General features: G+C 47.7%; 1 protein-coding gene across 1 annotated transcript in view; it reads right to left on the reverse strand.

The window, feature by feature from the left end:
* LOC112230347 (protein kinase C alpha type) overlaps positions 1-19,121 on the reverse strand; it is a 245,119-nt gene that overhangs the window by 37,532 nt on the left and 188,466 nt on the right. Inside the window, exons 9-13 of the mRNA XM_024396599.2 lie at positions 16,405-16,548; positions 15,683-15,856; positions 14,003-14,094; positions 10,901-10,963; positions 10,567-10,705 (exon numbers count right to left, since the gene is read on the reverse strand). Coding sequence (XP_024252367.1) covers positions 10,567-10,705; positions 10,901-10,963; positions 14,003-14,094; positions 15,683-15,856; positions 16,405-16,548 — 612 coding nt within the window. The remainder of the gene's footprint in view (positions 1-10,566; positions 10,706-10,900; positions 10,964-14,002; positions 14,095-15,682; positions 15,857-16,404; positions 16,549-19,121) is intronic.

The raw sequence follows: 19,121 nt of genomic DNA on the forward strand, positions 1-19,121 counted from the left end.
AGGTGTGATATGTGAGAGCAGTTCTGTTCCACATTGCCCTGTGACCTTTTCTGTGTAACACCTGACCTCCACCTGCCCCTTGGGAGCCATGAGAGGCACCTCTGGCTCTGCACTGTGCTGTCTTGGCACGCAAGCCACTTACCTTCGGGCTTTAGTGAGCTGGACACACACAAACACACTCATTCATTCCTCACACATACACAAACTCCTACACTGGCTCGCAATCACAAAGAACCTGGATGTATGAGCCCTTGTGTTTTATAAAATCAATTTTTTATGTGCCACTGGGTACTAAATGTACGAACCACACTACATACTACTTAGAACATACTGTTCAGGGAAAAAAACGTGTGCAGTAAGCAACAACATACTAGGCTCGTCCATATTGAGAAGGCGCCTTCTAAACTCGCGATCGCGTTTGTTCACGCCATTCGTTCATTTTGGACCGTCCCCGCTTCTGATTAACAGCTATCGCCAAACACACGTGTGGTCTGATAGGATTATTCTCTTCCTCAATGGCGTGCCGTCAATTCATACTAGATGAAAAGCTGAGTATGACACCCCGGCATTTCAAGCATCCTACCGTTCTGAAGTTTCACATACTAGCATTGGTATTTGGACAGGCCCAAATGACTCTGATTCATTAGGAGCATCTTGTAAGGCATTATGACGTCATCATAATGTACCTAAGTACGTGTCATCTTTTTGCCTTCACAGAACGACCAAGAGTGGCATTCTCAGCTGTACTGACAGAGAGGCGGTCCCGCAAGCAACACAAAGGACCGTTCAACACTGAAACTACTGTGGTCTACAGGAAGGTCATCAGCAATATTGGCAACGCCTACAACCCCACAACCGGTAATGTGAAGCACAAACAATAACATTTCTGGAGAAATTTGGAGAGAATAACTGAAAAAAGGTTAAAGCAACAGTTCACTTTTGCAAGTTTGAGCTTATATCCTTTGCAGTAGATCTATAGATTCACCATAGGAAATGTGTAGATTTCCCAGTAGATCTATAGATTCACCATAGGAAATGTGTAGATTTCCCAGTAGATCTACATATTCACCATAGGAAATGTGTAGATTTCCCAGTAGATCTACATATTCACCATAGGAAATGTGTAGATTTCCCAGTAGATCTACATATTCACCATAGGAAATGTGTAAATTTTCCCAGGAGATCTATAGATTCACCATAGGAAATGTGTAGATTTCCCAGTAGATCTATAGATTCACCATAGGAAATGTGTAGATTTTCCCAGGAGATCTATAGATTCACCATAGGAAATGTGTAGATTTCCCAGTAGATCTACATATTCACCATAGGAAATGTGTAAATTTCCCAGTAGATCTACATATTCACCATAGGAAATGTGTAGATTTCCCAGTAGATCTACATATTCACCATAGGAAATGTGTAAATTTTCCCAGGAGATCTATAGATTCACCATAGGAAATGTGTAGATTTCCCAGTAGATCTATAGATTCACCATAGGAAATGTGTAGATTTCCCAGTAGATCTATAGATTCACCATAGGAAATGTGTAGATTTCCCAGTAGATCTATAGATTCACCATAGGAAATGTGTAGATTTCCCAGTAGATCTATAGATTCACCATAGGAAATGTGTAGATTTCCCAGTAGATCTATACCTTTACCACTGCAACAGGGAATGCATTTCCTGGGCAATATATAATTGGTAACCATCTATAATTGATGTAAAAATAAAAATGTGTATAGTGACGTGTAGAGTACATTGGCCATTTGAATTAATTGCATTGAATTGAATTTTACTTGAATGGTGAATTCATTGGAATTAAATAGCAATTCACAACTCAATTCTGAATTGACCCCATATCTGGTGTGTCCTGATTCTTGTTCCATTAGTAGTAGCCATATTAACATTGGGCTGATAATCACAAAACACTGTTAAGCAATACCATCAGTGAACTAACTATTGATAATTGTAATGATTGATCAACTTCAAAAACGGTATATTTATATACCATTTATTAAGCTCCCCTTTGCTACAGGTGTCACGTTCGTCAAAACGAGGAGACCAAGTTACAGTGTGAGATGAATACATGAAGTTCTTGAAGCCAAAACAAGGAGCCAGAGGACAATCCAAAGAGAGCTAAAGCAGCTTCTCCCCCAGTCTCTCTCTCTCTCTCTCCCAGTCTCTCTCCCTCTCCCAGTCTCTCTCCCTCTCCCAGTCTCTCTCCCTCTCCCAGTCTCTCTCCCTCTCCCAGTCTCTCTCCCTCTCCCAGTCTCTCTCCCAGTCTCTCTCCCTCTCCCAGTCTCTCTCCCAGTCTCTCTCCCTCTCCCAGTCTCTCTCCCTCTCCCAGTCTCTCTCCCAGTCTCTCTCCCAGTCTCTCTCCCAGTCTCTCTCCCTCTCCCAGTCTCTCTCCCTCTCCCAGTCTCTCTCCCCCAGTCTCTCTCCCTCTCCCAGTCTCTCTCTCTCTCCCAGTCTCTCTCTCTCTCCCAGTCTCTCTCCCTCTCCCAGTCTCTCTCCCAGTCTCTCTCCCTCTCCCAGTCTCTCTCCCTCTCCCAGTCTCTCTCCCCAGATTCCCTCCCTCTCCCAGTCTCCCTCCCTCTCCCAGTCTCTCTCCCAGTCTCCCTCCCTCTCCCAGTCTCTCTCCCAGTATCTCTCCCTCTCCCAGTCTCCCTCCCAGTCTCTCTCCCTCTCCCAGTCTCCCTCCCAGTCTCTCTCCCAGTCTCCCTCCCTCTCCCAGTCTCTCCCCTCTCCCAGTATCTCTCCCCAGTCTCCCCCTCTCCCAGTCTCCCCCAGTCTCTCTCCCTCTCCCAGTCTCCCTCCCAGTCTCTCTCCCTCTCCCAGTCTCCCTCCCAGTCTCTCTCCCTCTCCCAGTATCTCTCCTCCCAGTCTCCCAGTATCTCTCCCTCTCCCAGTCTCTCTCCCTCTCCCTGTCTCTCTCCCAGTCTCCCTCCCTCTCCCAGTATCTCTCCCTCTCCCAGTCTCCCTCCCAGTGTCTCTCCCACTCCCAGTGTGTCTCTCCCTCTCCCAGTGTGTCTCTCCCTCTCCCAGTCTCTCTCCCTCTCCCAGTCTCTCTCCCAGTCTCTCTCCCAGTCTCTCTCCCAGTCTCTCTCCCAGTCTCTCTCCCTCTCCCAGTCTCTCTCCCTCTCCCAGTCTCTCTCCCAGTCCCTCTCCCTCTCCCTCTCCCAGTCTCTCTCCCTCTCCCAGTCTCTCTCCCAGTCTCTCTCCCTCTCCCAGTCTCTCTCCCTCTCCCAGTCTCTCTCCCCAGTCTCTCCCAGTCTCTCTCCCCAGATTCCCTCCCTCTCCCAGTCTCCCTCCCTCTCCCAGTCTCCCTCCCTCTCCCAGTCTCTCTCCCAGTCTCTCTCCCTCTCCCAGTCTCCCTCCCAGTCTCTCTCCCTCTCCCAGTATGTCTCCCTCTCCCAGTATGTCTCCCTCTCCCAGTATCTCTCCCTCTCCCAGTATCTCTCCCTCTCCCAGTATCTCTCCCTCTCCCAGTATCTCTCCCTCTCCCAGTATCTCTCCCTCTCCCAGTGTCTCTCCCTCTCCCAGTCTCTCTCCCAGTCTCCCTCCCTCTCCCAGTCTCTCTCCCAGTATCTCTCCCTCTCCCAGTCTCCCTCCCAGTGTCTCTCCCACTCCCAGTGTGTCTCTCCCTCTCCCAGTGTGTCTCTCCCTCTCCCAGTGTGTCTCTCCCTCTCCCAGTGTCTCTCTCCCTCTCCCAGTCTCTCTCCCTCTCCCAGTCTCTCTCCCAGTCTCTCTCCCCCTCCCAGTCTCTCTCCCTCTCCCAGTCTCTCTCCCAGATTCCCTCCCTCTCCCAGTCTCCCTCCCTCTCCCAGTCTCCTCCCTCTCCCAGTCTCCCTCCCTCTCCCAGTCTCTCTCCCAGTATCTCTCCCTCTCCCAGTCTCCCCTCCCAGTCTCTCTCCCTCTCCCAGTATCTCTCCCTCTCCCAGTATCTCTCCCTCTCCCAGTATCTCTCCCTCTCCCAGTGTCTCTCCCTCTCCCAGTGTCTCTCCCTCTCCCCAGTCTCTCTCCCTCTCCCAGTCTCTCTCCCAGTCTCCCTCCCTCTCCCAGTCTCTCTCCCCAGTATCTCTCCCTCTCCCAGTCTCCCTCCCAGTGTCTCTCCCTCTCCCAGTGTGTCTCTCCCTCTCCCAGTGTGTCTCTCCCTCTCCCAGTGTCTCTCCCTCTCCCAGTGTGTCTCTCTCCCTCTCCCAGTCTCTCTCCCTCTCCCAGTCTCTCTCCGTCTCCCAGTCTCTCTCCCTCTCCCAGTCTCTCTCACAGTCTCTCTCTCTCTCCCAGTATATCTCCCCCTCTCTCAGTATCTCGCCCTCTCTCAGTATCTCGCCCTCTCTCAGTATCTCGCCCTCTCCCAGTCTCTCTGCCAGTCTCTCTCCCTCTCCCAGTCTCTCTCCCAGTCTCTCTCCCAGTCTCTCTCCCTCTCCCAGTCTCTCTCCCTCTCCTCCAGTCTCTCTCCCAGTCTCTCTCCCTCTCCTCCAGTCTCTCTCCCAGTCTCTCTCCCTCTCCCAGTCTCTCTCCGTCTCCCAGTCTCTCTCCCTCTCCCAGTCTCTCTCACAGTCTCTCTCTCTCTCCCAGTATATCTCCCCCTCTCTCAGTATCTCGCCCTCTCTCAGTATCTCGCCCTCTCCCAGTCTCTCGTCCTCTCCCAGTCTCTCTGCCAGTCTCTCTCCCTCTCCCAGTCTCTCTCCCAGTCTCTCTCCCTCTCCCAGTCTCTCTCCCTCTCCCAGTCTCTCTCCCTCTCCCAGTCTCTCTCCCTCTCCCAGTCTCTCTCCCTCTCCTCCAGTCTCTCTCCCAGTCTCTCTCCCTCTCCTCCAGTCTCTCTCCCAGTCTCTCTCCCTCTCTCCCAGTCTCTCTCCCTCTCTCCCAGTATCTCTCCCTCTCTCCCCAGTATCTCTCCCAGTCTCTCCCCCAGTATATCTCCCAGTCTCTCTCCCTCTCTCCCAGTATCTCTCCCAGTCTCTCTCCCTCTCTCCCAGTATCTCTCCCTCTCTCCCAGTATCTCTCCCAGTCTCTCCCCCAGTATATCTCCCAGTATCTCTCCCTCTCTCCCAGTATCTCTCCCAGTCTCTCTCCCAGTATATCCCCCTCTCCCAGTATATCTCGCCCTCTCTCAGTATATCTCGCCCTCTCTCAGTATATCCCCCTCTCTCAGTATATCTCGCCCTCTCTCAGTATATCTCGCCCTCTCTCAGTATATCCCCCTCTCTCAGTATATCTCGCCCTCTCTCAGTATATCTCGCCCTCTCTCAGTATATCTCGCCCTCTCTCAGTATATCTCGCCCTCTCCCAGTCTCTCTGCTAGTCTCTCGCTCTCTCCCAGTCTCTCTCCCTCTCCTCCAGTCTCTCTCCCAGTCTCTCTCCCAGTCTCTCTCCCAGTCTCTCTCCCAGTCTCTCTCCCCAGTCTCTCTCCCCCAGTATCTCTCCCCCAGTATCTCTCCCCCAGTATCTCTCCCTCTCCCAGTCTCTCTCCCAGTCTCTCTCCCTCTCCCAGTCTCTCTCCCTCTCTCCCTCTCTCCCCAGTCTCTCTCCCTCTCTCCCCCCCCCCAGTCTCTCTCCCCCTCCCAGTCTCTCCCCTCCCAGTCTCTCTCCCTCTCCCAGTCTCTCTCCCTCTCCCAGTCTCTCTCCCAGTCTCTCTCCCTCTCCCAGTCTCTCTCCCTCTCTCCCTCTCTCCCAGTCTCTCTCCCTCTCTCCCCCCTCCCAGTCTCTCTCCCCCTCCCAGTCTCTCTCCCTCTCCCAGTCTCTCTCCTTCTCCCAGTCTCTCTCTCTCCCTCTCCCCAGTCTCTCTCCTTCTCCCAGTCTCTCTCTCTCCCTCTCCCAGTCTCTCTCCTTCTCCCAGTCTCTCTCTCTCCCTCTCCCAGTCTCTCTCCTTCTCCCAGTCTCTCTCTCTCCCCCCAGTCCGTCTCCCAGTCCGTCTCTCTCTCCCCAGTCCGTCTCTCTCTCCCCCAGTCCCTCTGCCTCTCGCCCCCAGGCCCTCTGCCTCTCGCCCCCAGGCCCTCTGCCTCTCGCCCCCAGGCCCTCTGCCTCTCGCCCCCAGGCCCTCTGCCTCTCGCCCCCAGGCCCTCTGCCTCTCGCCCCCCAGGCCCTCTGCCTCTCCAGCCCCCAGGCCCTCTGCCTCCCAGGCCTGCCTCTCGCCCCCAGGCCCTCTGCCTCTCGCCCCCAGGCCCTCTGCCTCTCGCCCCCAGGCCCTCTGCCTCTCGCCCCCAGGCCCTCTGCCTCTCGCCCCCAGGCCCTCTGCCTCTCGCCCCCAGGCCCTCTGCCTCTCGCCCCCAGGCCCTCTGCCTCTCGCCCCCAGGCCCTCTGCCTCTCGCCCCCAGGCCCTCTGCCTCCCCCCCCAGTCCCTCTGCCTCCCGCTCCCCAGTCCCTCTGCCTCCCTATTTCTCCTCCACCTCTCCCTCCCCATCTCACAGGCCTGTCACTCTGGTAACCCAGTGTGTACTATTCCATTAGCATACAGTGACCAACGTGTTCCTCTCAGATTGATGGAGGCTGTGTCCCAGATGACACCCTATTCCCTTTATAGTGCACTGCTTTTGACCAAGGCCCATAGGGCTGTAGAAGACACAGGGTGCCTGTTTGGGACGCTCACAGAGCCTTCCCATGGCTGCCTATGTAGGTCAGGGTGAGAGGTAAACAGCGGAAAGAGAGAAGTAGAGCAATGCAGTGTGCGTGCGGCGTAATGCGGTGGTGACAGGCGAAAAGAGAGGTGCCCGGGGACCGCCTGAGCTGTTTTTTTCCACATGGGTCCTGACAACTAAGAGACACACATACCTACCAGTACACGGAAGAGTATTCCCATACAGATACGCACGGGGACACACACTGGTGCGTGTAGACACACGGACACGCACACACTGTCACACAGACAAAACGGAGAGGATAGCACACTTCCACATCAAGACAATATGAATAGAACACACATATAGGGGACACAGAACTTCTGGTATTACGAGGTTGGGGTCAATTTCACTTCAATGAAGAAATCAGACTTGAAGAAATGAAAACAATCAGATTGCAATTCAAACTGTGCTTTTAGGTAAATGTCCATTTCCAACTATTCATTGGCGCAAATAAAATGGTCTCAACGTCTAGGTCTTGACCGTCGTGGCCAAAAGTTGAGAATGACACAAATATTCATTTTCACAAAGTCTGCTGCCTCAGTTTGTATGATGGCAATTTGCATACACTCAAATGTTGTGAAGAGTGATCAGATGAATTGCAATTAATTGCAAAGTCCCTCTTTGCCATGGAAATGAACTGAAGCCCCAAAAAACATTTACACCGCATTTCAAGCTTGCCACAAAAGGACCAGCTGACATCATGTCAGTGATTCTCTTGTTAACACAGGTGTGAGTGTTGACGAGGACCAGGCTGAAGATCACTCTGTCATGCTGATTGAGATCGAATAACAGACTGGAAGATTCAAAAGGAGGGTGGTGCTTGGAATCATTGTTCTTCCTCTGTTAATAATGGTTACCTGCAAGGAAACACGTGCCGTCATCATTGCTTTGCACAAAAAGGGCTTCACAGGCAAGGATATTGCTGCCTGTAAGGTTGCACCTAAATCAACCATTTATTGGATCATCAAGAACTTCAAGGAGAGTAGTTCAATTGTTGTGAAGATGGCTTCAGGGCACCCAAGAAAGTCCAGCAAGCGCCAAGACCGTCTCCTAAAGTTGATTCAGCTGCGGGATCGGGGCACCACCAGTACAGAGCTTGCTCAGGAATGGCAGCAGGCAGGCGTGAGTGCATCTGCACGCACAGTGAGGCGAAGACTTTTGGAGGATGGCCTGGTGTCAAGAAGGGCAGCAAAGAAGCCACTTCTCTCCAGGAAAAAAGCTTGTCCAGAGAAGACAAGGTGAGCGCTACCATCAGTCCTGTGTCATGCCAACAGTAAAGCATCCTGAGACCATTCATGTGTGGGGTTGCTTCTCAGCCAAGGGAGTGGGCTCACTCACAATTTTGCCTAAGAACACAGCCATGAATAAAGAATGGTGCCAACACATCCTCTGAGAGCAACTTCTCCCAACCATCCAGGAACAGTTTGGTGACGAACAATGCCTTCTCCAGCATGATGGAGCACCTTGCCATAAGGCAAAAGTGATAACTAGGTGGCTCGGGGGGGAACAAAACATCGATATTTTGGGTCCATGGCCAGGAAACTCCCCAGACCTGAATCCCATTGAGAACTTGTGGTCAATCCTCAAGAGGCGGGTGGACAAACAAAACTCACAAATTCTGACAAACTCCAAGCATTGATTATGCAAGAATGGGCTGCCAACAGTCAGGATGTGGCCCAGAAGTTAATTGACAGCATGCCAGGGTGGATTGCAGAGGTCTTGAAAAAGAAGGGTCAACACTGCAAATATTGACTCTTTGCATCAACTTCATGTAATTGTCAATAAAAGCCTTTGACACATATGAAATGCTTGTAATTATACTTCAGTATTCCATAGTAACATCTGACAAAAATATCTAAAGACACTGAAGCAGCAAACTTCGTGAAAATTAATATTTGTGTCATTCTCAAAACTTTTGGCCACGACTGCACTCTCCCAAGTCTCTCAAAGAGAGAGAGAGAGAGAGAGAGAAGAGAGAGAAGAGAGAGCGTGTGTGGAGTTATGAGGGCCTGACTGGAGCCCCTGCTGTGAGAGCTCGACGGTGCATTAACTGAGGGGCTCACCACCACCCCAACCACCCTGAGTGTGTGTGTACCTCACCACCATCACCGTCACAGCTTGTCCACCCAGTCCCAGCACCCATGAAACCAAATTAACCTCTTAGAGAGGACGTTATAGAGGAAATCAATATGACGTCCCACACTGGGCTGTGCTTGGTTGGGTTGGTTACATTTAGGGCAGATTCTCATGCAAAACGCTCTCTTTCTAACTCAAAATGTTCAGTAGACACTAGCCTTTCTAACTCAAAATGTTTAGTAGGCAGTCTTTCTAACTCAAAATGTTTAGTAGGCAGTCTTTCTAACTCAAAATGTTCAGTAGAGACTGTAGTCCTAACTCAAAATGTTCAGTAGAGACTGTAGTCCTAACTCAAAATGTTCAGTAGAGACTGTAGTCCTAACTCAAAATGTTCAGTAGAGACCGTAGTCCTAACTCAAAATGTTCAGTAGAGACCGTAGTCCTAACTCAAAATGTTCAGTAGAGACTGTAGTCCTAACTCAAAATGTTCAGTAGAGACTGTAGTCCCAACTCAAAATGTTCAGTAGAGACTGTAGTCCTAACTCAAAATGTTCAGTAGAGACTGTAGTCCCAACTCAAAATGTTCAGTAGAGACTGTAGTCCTAACTCAAAATGTTCAGTAGAGACTGTAGTCCTAACTCAAAATGTTCAGTAGAGACTGTAGTCCTAACTCAAAATGTTCAGTAGAGACTGTAGTCCTAACTCAAAATGTTCAGTAGAGACTGTAGTCCTAACTCAAAATGTTCAGTAGAGACTGTAGTCCTAACTCAAAATGTTCAGTAGAGACTGTAGTCCTAACTCAAAATGTTCAGTAGAGACTGTAGTCCTAACTCAAAATGTTCAGTAGAGACTGTAGTCCCAACTCAAAATGTTCAGTAGAGACTGTAGTCCCAACTCAAAATGTTCAGTAGAGACTGTAGTCCCAACTCAAAATGTTCAGTAGAGACTGTAGTCCCAACTCAAAATGTTCAGTAGAGACTGTAGTCCCAACTCAAAATGTTCAGTAGAGACCGTAGTCCTAACTCAAAATGTTCAGTAGAGACCGTAGTCCTAACTCAAAATGTTCAGTAGAGACTGTAGTCCTAACTCAAATTGTTCAGTAGAGACTGTAGTCCTAACTCAAAATGTTCAGTAGAGACTGTAGTCCTAACTCAAAATGTTCAGTAGAGACTGTAGTCCTAACTCAAAATGTTCAGTAGAGACTGTAGTCCTAACTCAAAATGTTCAGTAGAGACTGTAGTCCTAACTCAAAATGTTCAGTAGAGACTGTAGTCCCAACTCAAAATGTTCAGTAGAGACTGTAGTCCTAACTCAAAATGTTCAGTAGAGACTGTAGTCCCAACTCAAAATGTTCAGTAGAGACTGTAGTCCTAACTCAAAATGTTCAGTAGAGGCACTTTAGTGGATGTGCTGATACAAATCAATAGGAAACCAGACACTAAGATACTATAGGATGCATGTACATGGTGGGTAAATGCACGGAAATGGTGTTTAAGCACATTTTTACGTGGTTTAAATGGCGCTTACATGAGTTTCATGCTAAAATAGTATTGTTAAAGTTAGTGCTTATGTTACTCTCTACAGCCGGGGTTCAGTGTTCCTTCCCTGAATAGCACGCCTACTGAGGCAGGCTGCTTAGCCTACATAGATAATCAATGATATGTAGACCTTGGCTTCTCTGTGATAAGTTTGAACCAACCCTAGGGCACAACGATGTTTGTCCGAGTCAGCGGGAGTGTGTGTGTGTGTCCTGAGCTGTCGACTCGGATGTGGATCACCACGGAGACGGGGGCGCAGGCCAGACAATGACAAAGAGGACCACCCCTCTCCCTCCCCACACACACACACACACTCCCCATGTCCCTACCTCTGGGGCGATGTAGTCGGGCGTCCCACAGAAGGTGCGAGTGGTCACGCCCTCGTGTATGTTCTCTTTACACATGCCAAAGTCAGCGATCTTAATGTGGCCCTCCGAGTCCAGCATCACGTTGTCCAGCTTCAGATCCCTACAGGAGACAACCGCATCATGTGACAAGGGCCAAATGTATTTTAGGGCCTTTACACTGCTCCTGTTTTACTTCCTTACATTTCCATATTCAATGGGTTCATTCGTGGTTTGACAGTACACCGTGTACAGTAAACATTGATCCTAGAATGGGATGAAGTGCCTCTGAGTTGGTATACATTGGAAGAAGACCCACCTGTAAATGACTCCTTTCTTGTGCAGGAAGGACAGGCCGACAGAGATCTCTGCTGCGTAGAACCTGCAACGACACGCTCCGTGTTAGACAGCCCTGAAGCCATTCATCTCAAACAGGGAAGATTTTACTGAGTTACAGTTCATAGAACATCTAATCTATAGATTTCACATGACTGGGCAGGGGTGCAGCCATTCTGATTGGCTGGGCCTGGCTCCCAGGTGGGTGGGCCTATTACTTCCTCTGAGGGGTTAGAGCTTGAGGTAGTCACCTCATACTTGTGAGTATGGCTAGGCGGTACACTGTTCTTCTCTCAGCACATGTCAAAGCTGCAGGCTAAAGTTACATCTAGACTTGGTTTCCTCTATCGAAATCGTTCCATTTCTCACCCCAGCTGCCAAACTAACCCTGATTCAGATGACCATCCTACCCATGCCAGATTATGGAGACGTAATTTATAGATCGGCAGGTAAGGGTGCTCTCGAGCGGCTAGATATTCTTTACCATTCTGCCACCAATATGGGACACATCACTGCACTCTATACTCTTATGTAAACTGGTCATCTCTGTAGACCCGTCGCAAGACTCACTGGTTGATGCTTATTTATAAAACCCTCTTAGGCCTCACTCCCTATCTGAGATATCTACTGCAGCCCTCATCCTCCACATACAACACCCGTTCTGCCAGTCACATTCTGTTAAAGATCCCCAAAGCACACACATCCCTGGGTCACTCGTCTTTTCAGTTCGCTGCAGCTAGCGACTGGAACGAGCTGCAACAAACACTCAAACTGGACAGTTTTATCTCAATCTCTTCATTCAAAGACTCAATCATGGACACTCTTACTGCCAGTTGTGGCTGCTTTCTGTGATCTATTGTTTTTTTAATTTTGAAAAAATTTGACCCCTTTTTCTCCCCAATTTCGTGGTATTCAATTGTTTAGTAGCTACTATCTTGTCTCATCGCTACAACTCCCGTACGGGCTCGGGAGAGACGAAGGTTGAAAGTCATGCGTCCTCCGATACACAGCCCAACCAAGCCGCACTGCTTCTTAACAATGTGTCGGAGGAAACACCGTTTTGTGCTGCTACCATGTTGTGTTGCTACCATGTTGTGCTGCTACCATGTTGTGCTGCTACCATGTTGTGTTGCTACCATGTTGTGTTGCTACCATGTTGTGCTGCTACCATGTTGTGCTGCTACCATGTTGTGCTGCTACCATGTTGTGCTGCTAACATGTTGTGTTTCTACCATGTTGTTGTCGTGTTGTGTTGCTACCATGCTGTGTTGCTATCATGTTGTTGTCATGTTGTGTTGCTACCATGTTGTTGTCATGTTGTGCTGCTACCATGTTGTGTTGCTACCATGTTGTTGTCTTGTTGTGTTGCTACCATGTTGTGTTTCTACCATGTTGTCATGTTGTGTTGCTACCATGTTGTGGCTAGTTGTGCTGCTACCATGTTGTTGTCATGTTGTGTTGCTACCATGTTGTGCTGCTACCATGTTGTGTTGCTACCATGTTGTTGTCATGTTGTGTTGCTACCATGTTGTGTTGCTACCATGTTGTTGTCATGTTGTGCTGCTACCATGTTGTGCTGCTACCATGTTGTGTTGCTACCATGTTGTGTTGCTACCATGTTGTGTTGCTACCATGTTGTGTTGCTACCATGTTGTGTTTCTACGATGTTGTGCTGCTACCATGTTGTTGTCATGTTGTGTTGCTACCATGTTGTGCTGTACCATGTTGTGTTTCTACCATGTTGTTGTCATGTTGTGCTGCTACCATGTTGTGCTGCTAACATGTTGTGTTTCTACCATGTTGTTGTCATGTTGTGTTGCTACCATGCTGTGTTGCTATCATGTTGTTGTCATGTTGTGTTGCTACCATGTTGTTGTCATGTTGTGCTGCTACCATGTTGTGTTTCTACCATGTTGTTGTCATGTTGTGCTGCTACCATGTTGTGTTTCTACCATGTTGTTGTCATGTTGTGTTGCTACCATGTTGTTGTCATGTTGTGCTGCTACCATGTTGTGTTTCTACCATGTTGTGTTGCTACCATGTTGTTGTCTTGTTGTGTTGCTACCATGTTGTGTTTCTACCATGTTGTCATGTTGTGTTGCTACCATGTTGTGTTGCTACCATGTTGTGCTGCTACCATGTTGTTGTCATGTTGTGTTGCTACCATGTTGTGCTGCTACCATGTTGTGTTGCTACCATGTTGTTGTCATGTTGTGTTGCTACCATGTTGTGTTGCTACCATGTTGTTGTCATGTTGTGCTGCTACCATGTTGTGTTGCTACCATGTTGTGTTGCTACCATGTTGTGTTGCTACCATGTTGTGCTGCTACCATGTTGTGTTTCTACGATGTTGTGCTGCTACCATGTTGTTGTCATGTTGTGTTGCTACCATGTTGTGCTGCTACCATGTTGTGTTTCTACCATGTTGTTGTCATGTTGTGCTGCTACCATACTGTGTTGTCATGTTGTGTTTCTACCATGTTGTTGTCATGTTGTGCTGCTACCATACTGTGTTGTCATGTGTTGCTGCTCTGTTATGTTGTTGTCTTAAGTCTCTCTTTATGTAGTGTTGTGTCTCTTGTTGTGATGTGTGTTTTGCTCTATATTTATTTTTTTAAATCCCAGCCCCCATCCCCACAGGAGGCCTTTTGCCTTTTGGGAGGCTGTCATTGTAAATAAGAATTTGTTCTTAACTGACCTGCCTAGTTAAATAAAAAATATTTTATTTCAGCTAACAAAAATGATTATTATTATTATTTATATATATATTTTTACAAATGTTTAACCTTTATTTAACTAGGCAAGTCAGTTAAGAACAAATCCTTATTTACAATGACTGCCTACCCCGGCCAAACCCGGACGACGCTGGGCCAATTGTGCGCCGCCCTATGGGACTCCCAATCACGGCCGGGTGTGGTACAGCCTGGAATCGAACCAGGGATTGTAGTGACGCCTCTTGCACTGAGATGCAGTGCCTTAGACCGCTGCGCCACTCGGGAGCAGAACCATGGGACCAACACTTTACATGCTGCGTTTTGATTGGTGTTCCGTATAAAAGGGGAAAGCGAGGGAAAGGGTAACTTACACCGCCTGTGGCTCTTTGAACTTGCCCACTTGTTGGATGTGGTACATGAGGTCTCCTCCAGTCACGTACTCCATGACAAAGTACAGCCGGTCCTGGGCAGAGAGGGAGACAGAGATGGGGGTGTTAGATATCATTTAACATTGTTTTGCCATAATGTTTTGGGACTATGCCATAATTTCCCATGTATGACTCGATTATGTGAAGTAATGAAGTAAATCCCTCAGACAGCCTCTTTACCTGTCTGTCCTGCACAAGTCACAGGGTGACATTTTCAAAGTGCAAAACTTAACATGCACCTCATTATTACCTGGTGGTTCGAGCCCTGAATACTGATTGGCTAAAAGACGTGGTATATCATCAGACTGTGTACCACAGGTATGACAAAATATTACCATATACTGGTCTAATTACGTTGGTAAACAGTTTATAATAGCAATAAGGCACCTCTGGGGTTTGTGGTCAATATAGCACGGCTAAGGGCTGTGTCCAGGCACTCTGCATTGTGTCGTGGCCTTAGAACAGCCTTTAGCCGTGGTATATTGGCCATATACCACACCTTCTCAGGCCTTGTTGCTTAATTATGATCTGGAAGTGTGATTTAATTTGAAACTTTCCTTCAACATTGTGCGTTCTGAAGAGAGGCGACCAATTTATGTATTCCTCAGCTTACTAAACCCTAGTTAAATCAATCGCCTCCTTATAAACGCACATCATTGACGAATACATTTGAAATTAAATCACACTGCGAGATTATAATGAGGTTAGCCGTATTTTATGCACTTTGCTCAAGAGGCTTGACATAACCTGGCAGACAAGGCAAATGGTTTCCTTAAACAATTACCCTCAAAGTGATTGTGGCACCTTATTGTGAAGAGGATTTGGACTTCTCATCACTTAAAATGCATAGAATTTTAGATTTCCACTTTGGGGATGGGTGTGTGTGTGTGTGTGTATGCGTGTTCGCCACCGTACGGTGCAGATGGTGCCTGCCCTTTGTCGTCTCTGCCGGAGAGAGATTGAGGGATTAAAGATTAAGGAGGAATGAGAAGTGCTGAAAAAGTGGACAGTTTAAAACAAAGAAAAATGTAATTGAACTTGTGTGTGTGTGTATGTGTGTGTGTGTTTGTGTGTGTATATATATGTGGGTGGTGTACATTTCTGTGTGTGTGTGTGTGTGTAGTAACTTGACAAGGAATGCCCACACACAATTCAATATTACGTTCCTTTACTTTCAACCTAATAAATAAAAGGTATTTGAAAGCGATACAGCCCACTTAACCTGTGGTAGGATCGCATCGAACAGCTACAACTCTGGGTGATGACATCAAAGGGGAAAGGTCACGGTCAATGAACACATGAATAGTAATCATACTATACTGCAGGTAAGTACAATAGCCTATCCAATGTAATTGTTTATTTAGTGTCATAGAGGAGCTTGAGGAGTTAGAGAAATATAATATATGTGTGTGTGTGTGTGTGTGTGTGTGTGTGTGTGTGTGTGTGTGTGTGTGTGTGTGTGTGTGTGTGTGTATATGCCCCACCACAATAACCACAGCCACATCATCATCAACATCGACGGACAGCAAAAAAGCAAGCAAATGGTGCGTTTGTGCGGGCGTGCCCATATGCCCACGTGTGTGTGTGTGTATGTGTGCGTGTGTGTGTCCGTAGTCTCCATACCACGGTCTGGAAACAGGAGTGGAGTGAAGTGAGGAAGGGTGGTTTGTCCTGCTGGGCCAGGACTCTCTTCTCGATCATGGTACACTCCACATCATCGTCCTGAATCACCACGTCCTTCTTCAGGATCTTGACGGCGTACAGCTCCTCCGTGGGCTTCATCTCTGCCAGGATCACCTGGTACACAGGAGCACGAGAGGTCAAAGGTTAGACCGAAGGCTTCTAATAGGATGGCTTAAGGCGGATAGTGACGCTATTAACTCAACTGTTAAGTTGTTACTATGCTTACTAGTCAACAGACGCGTGGATATACTCATTTAGTCACGTTGTGCTACGTCGAGGTACGGACAGTCTGAACCGAAACGTGGCATTGCACTCATTCATTGCGTGACTCGGTTCTGTGTAAATTGTGGATGATGTGACTATGATGTGACTCACGCACACCGACAATAGACTTGGATCTGAATCAAGTTCAGATTTTGTCCGATAGATAACATCCCATGACCTTCATTGATTTCAGAAGCCAATAAGAATAACTCGTGACAAATCATTGTGGGGAAGTTTCACAAACACAGAACAAGCAAAGATCAACACAAAAACAAAACAAAAAAACGAGATCAATGGAGAATCTTCATTTTGAAAGTGCTTTTCTGTCCAGGACTCGGCTTAATCTGTGTCCGGGAGACTACCACTTCACTTCAATACAAGTCAGATCCTGGGCTCACCTTGCCGAAGCTGCCTTTCCCCAGCACGGCCAGGAAGTTGAAGTCGGTGAGTTTGACCGAGTCCAGGTTGTTAGAGGGCAGACTAGACGGGCTGTCATCTGATGGAGAGATCACCTTCTTGGTACCAGGGCCCAGCTTGGCTTTCTATGTGTGGTGAGGAGAGGGGATCGGCGTGAGACACACACACACACACACACACTGCTGTGCAGCCTTTTATAACACAATAAAACACCATTAAAAAACAACAACGTGTATTTAACTTGATTTAACATTCACTTTGGAGGAGATGGAACACAGACACAGAGGGTATAAAAAAAAGTAAATATGGATTTACAGAACACATGTTGAATACTCCTGACTTTGCCATTATGCTAACTCACTATGGTAAAATAACTCCCCTTTTAGTGGCATTTACAAGAAACCCTGAGGTCAAAATGTTGAAATTCATCTAAACACATTTGAATGAATTACTGTCAAACTCCTCAGTGATAATGCATTGTCATTGGTCAATGTGCCATCCAATCAAGTATCAATCGCAACGCTCAAGTGTGTCCACTACATGCTCTTACAAAGCTTCAACCATGCTTGGTTCAGAATCAGAGCAAGACTGTAAAACCCTCCTGGCCTCGAACACACACATGCACTAAAACACATCCGTTTTCGCACACTCTTGCGACCTCCATTTTCTCCAGAGGCCATCGATTCCATCGGTTTCCCAGGCAGTGGGAACATGGCGGTGTCACAGCAGCCTGGGTGCCATTATCATTCTTCACCCTTACTCACAGGTGTCCAATCTCTCCACACACACACCACACACACACACACACACACACACACACACACACACACACCTCAAGAGCTTGGGCCAAATCGAGCAGCTGGCCCAGTCATGCTAAACCTGGTCCACACTACAGCTCAACCTCGTCTGTCTAGCACACTGGACAGGCTGGCAGCCACGCACATGACACATGACACATGACACACTACACACAACAATAAAAAGCTGCCCATTTGTGTAGAATATATACAACAATCAAAAAAAAATCAACTGAACCAAAGACATCTGAGCCCATTGGAAATCTGTCCAATGAATTGACACGTCACGTGTGTGAGGTTCTCTGTGTCAATACACTGCTGTTCACCCCCTTGGTGTTCATGGCTAGACGAGGTGTAGTAAACTGGTCAGGCGGCTTTAGTTTGGTTCATGGCGTCTGCATACAAGTCCAGATCATTCCTAGCCCCTCACCCTCTTCACGTCACGTCGAGCCGACAGGATGTGATAGGCATGAGCAAAAGGTTATAGCTCCACCCTGCCCTCTGATAGGCTAGGTGAAGACTTTGCCATACTGCTTACACCTGTCCACTCCTGGCAGGTGACTATGCTACAGTGGCTAGGGGTTGTTTAGCGGGCGGGGCCTAGAAATAGCTAGTGAGGTATAGGCAGCACACTATTGGGCGAAGCAGACCACGGCACACCTATAAGTGAAGCCAACGAGAGGAAGAGACTCGCAAAAGCGGACGCACCTGAACTTTGGCTTTGTTGGCTTTGTCCTTTGCCTGCAACCACAGCAGGGGAGAGGAGAACAAAGAACGGCTGACGGCTGAGACACAGCCGTACTATCAGAAGCACTATATATAGACATGCTTTATCTCAGGAGCACAGTCGCTCATAAGACTAAACGCATTGACAACACAGGCACATTTTTTTTTCAGGAGCACTCGCTCATAACTACAAATACTTAGGTGTCTGGTTAGACTGTAAACTCTCCTTCCAGACGCATATCAAACATCTCCAATCCAAAGTTAAATCTAGAATTGGCTTCCTATTTCGCAACAAAGCATCCTTCACTCATGCTGCCAAACATACCCTTGTAAAACTGACCATCCTACCAGTCCTAGACTTTGGCGATGTCATTTACAAAATAGCCTCCAATACCCTACTCAACAAATTGGATGCAGTCTATCACAGTGCAATCCGTTTTATCACCAAAGCCCCATATACTACCCACCATTGCGACCTGTACGCTCTCGTTGGCTGGCCCTCGCTTCATACTCGTCGCCAAACCCACTGGCTCCATGTCATCTACAAGACCCTGCTAGGTAAAGTCCCCCTTTATCTCAGCTCGCTGGTCACCATAGCATCTCCCACCTGTAGCACACGCTCCAGCAGGTATATCTCTCTAGTCACCCCCAAAACCAATTCTTTCTTTGGCCGCCTCTCCTTCCAGTTCTCTGCTGCCAATGACTGGAACGAACTACAAAAATCTCTGAAACTGGAAACACTTATCTCCCTCACTAGCTTTAAGCACCAACTGTCAGAGCAGCTCACAGATTACTGCACCTGTACATAGCCCACCTATAATTTAGCCCAAACAACTACCTCTTTCCCAACTGTATTTAATTTTTATTTATTTATTTATTTTGCTCCTTTGCACCCCATTATTTTTATTTCTACTTTGCACATTCTTCCATTGCAAAACTACCATTCCAGTGTTTTACTTGCTATATTGTATTTACTTTGCCACCATGGCCTTTTTTGCCTTTACCTCCCTTCTCACCTCATTTGCTCACATTGTATATAGACTTGTTTATACTGTATTATTGACTGTATGTTTGTTTTACTCCATGTGTAACTCTGTGTCGTTGTATCTGTCGAACTGCTTTGCTTTATCTTGGCCAGGTCGCAATTGTAAATGAGAACTTGCCTACCTGGTTAA

The sequence above is a fragment of the Oncorhynchus tshawytscha genome, linkage group LG32, assembly GCF_018296145.1.
Source record: "Oncorhynchus tshawytscha isolate Ot180627B linkage group LG32, Otsh_v2.0, whole genome shotgun sequence".
NCBI classification, from domain to species: Eukaryota; Metazoa; Chordata; class Actinopteri; order Salmoniformes; family Salmonidae; genus Oncorhynchus; species Oncorhynchus tshawytscha.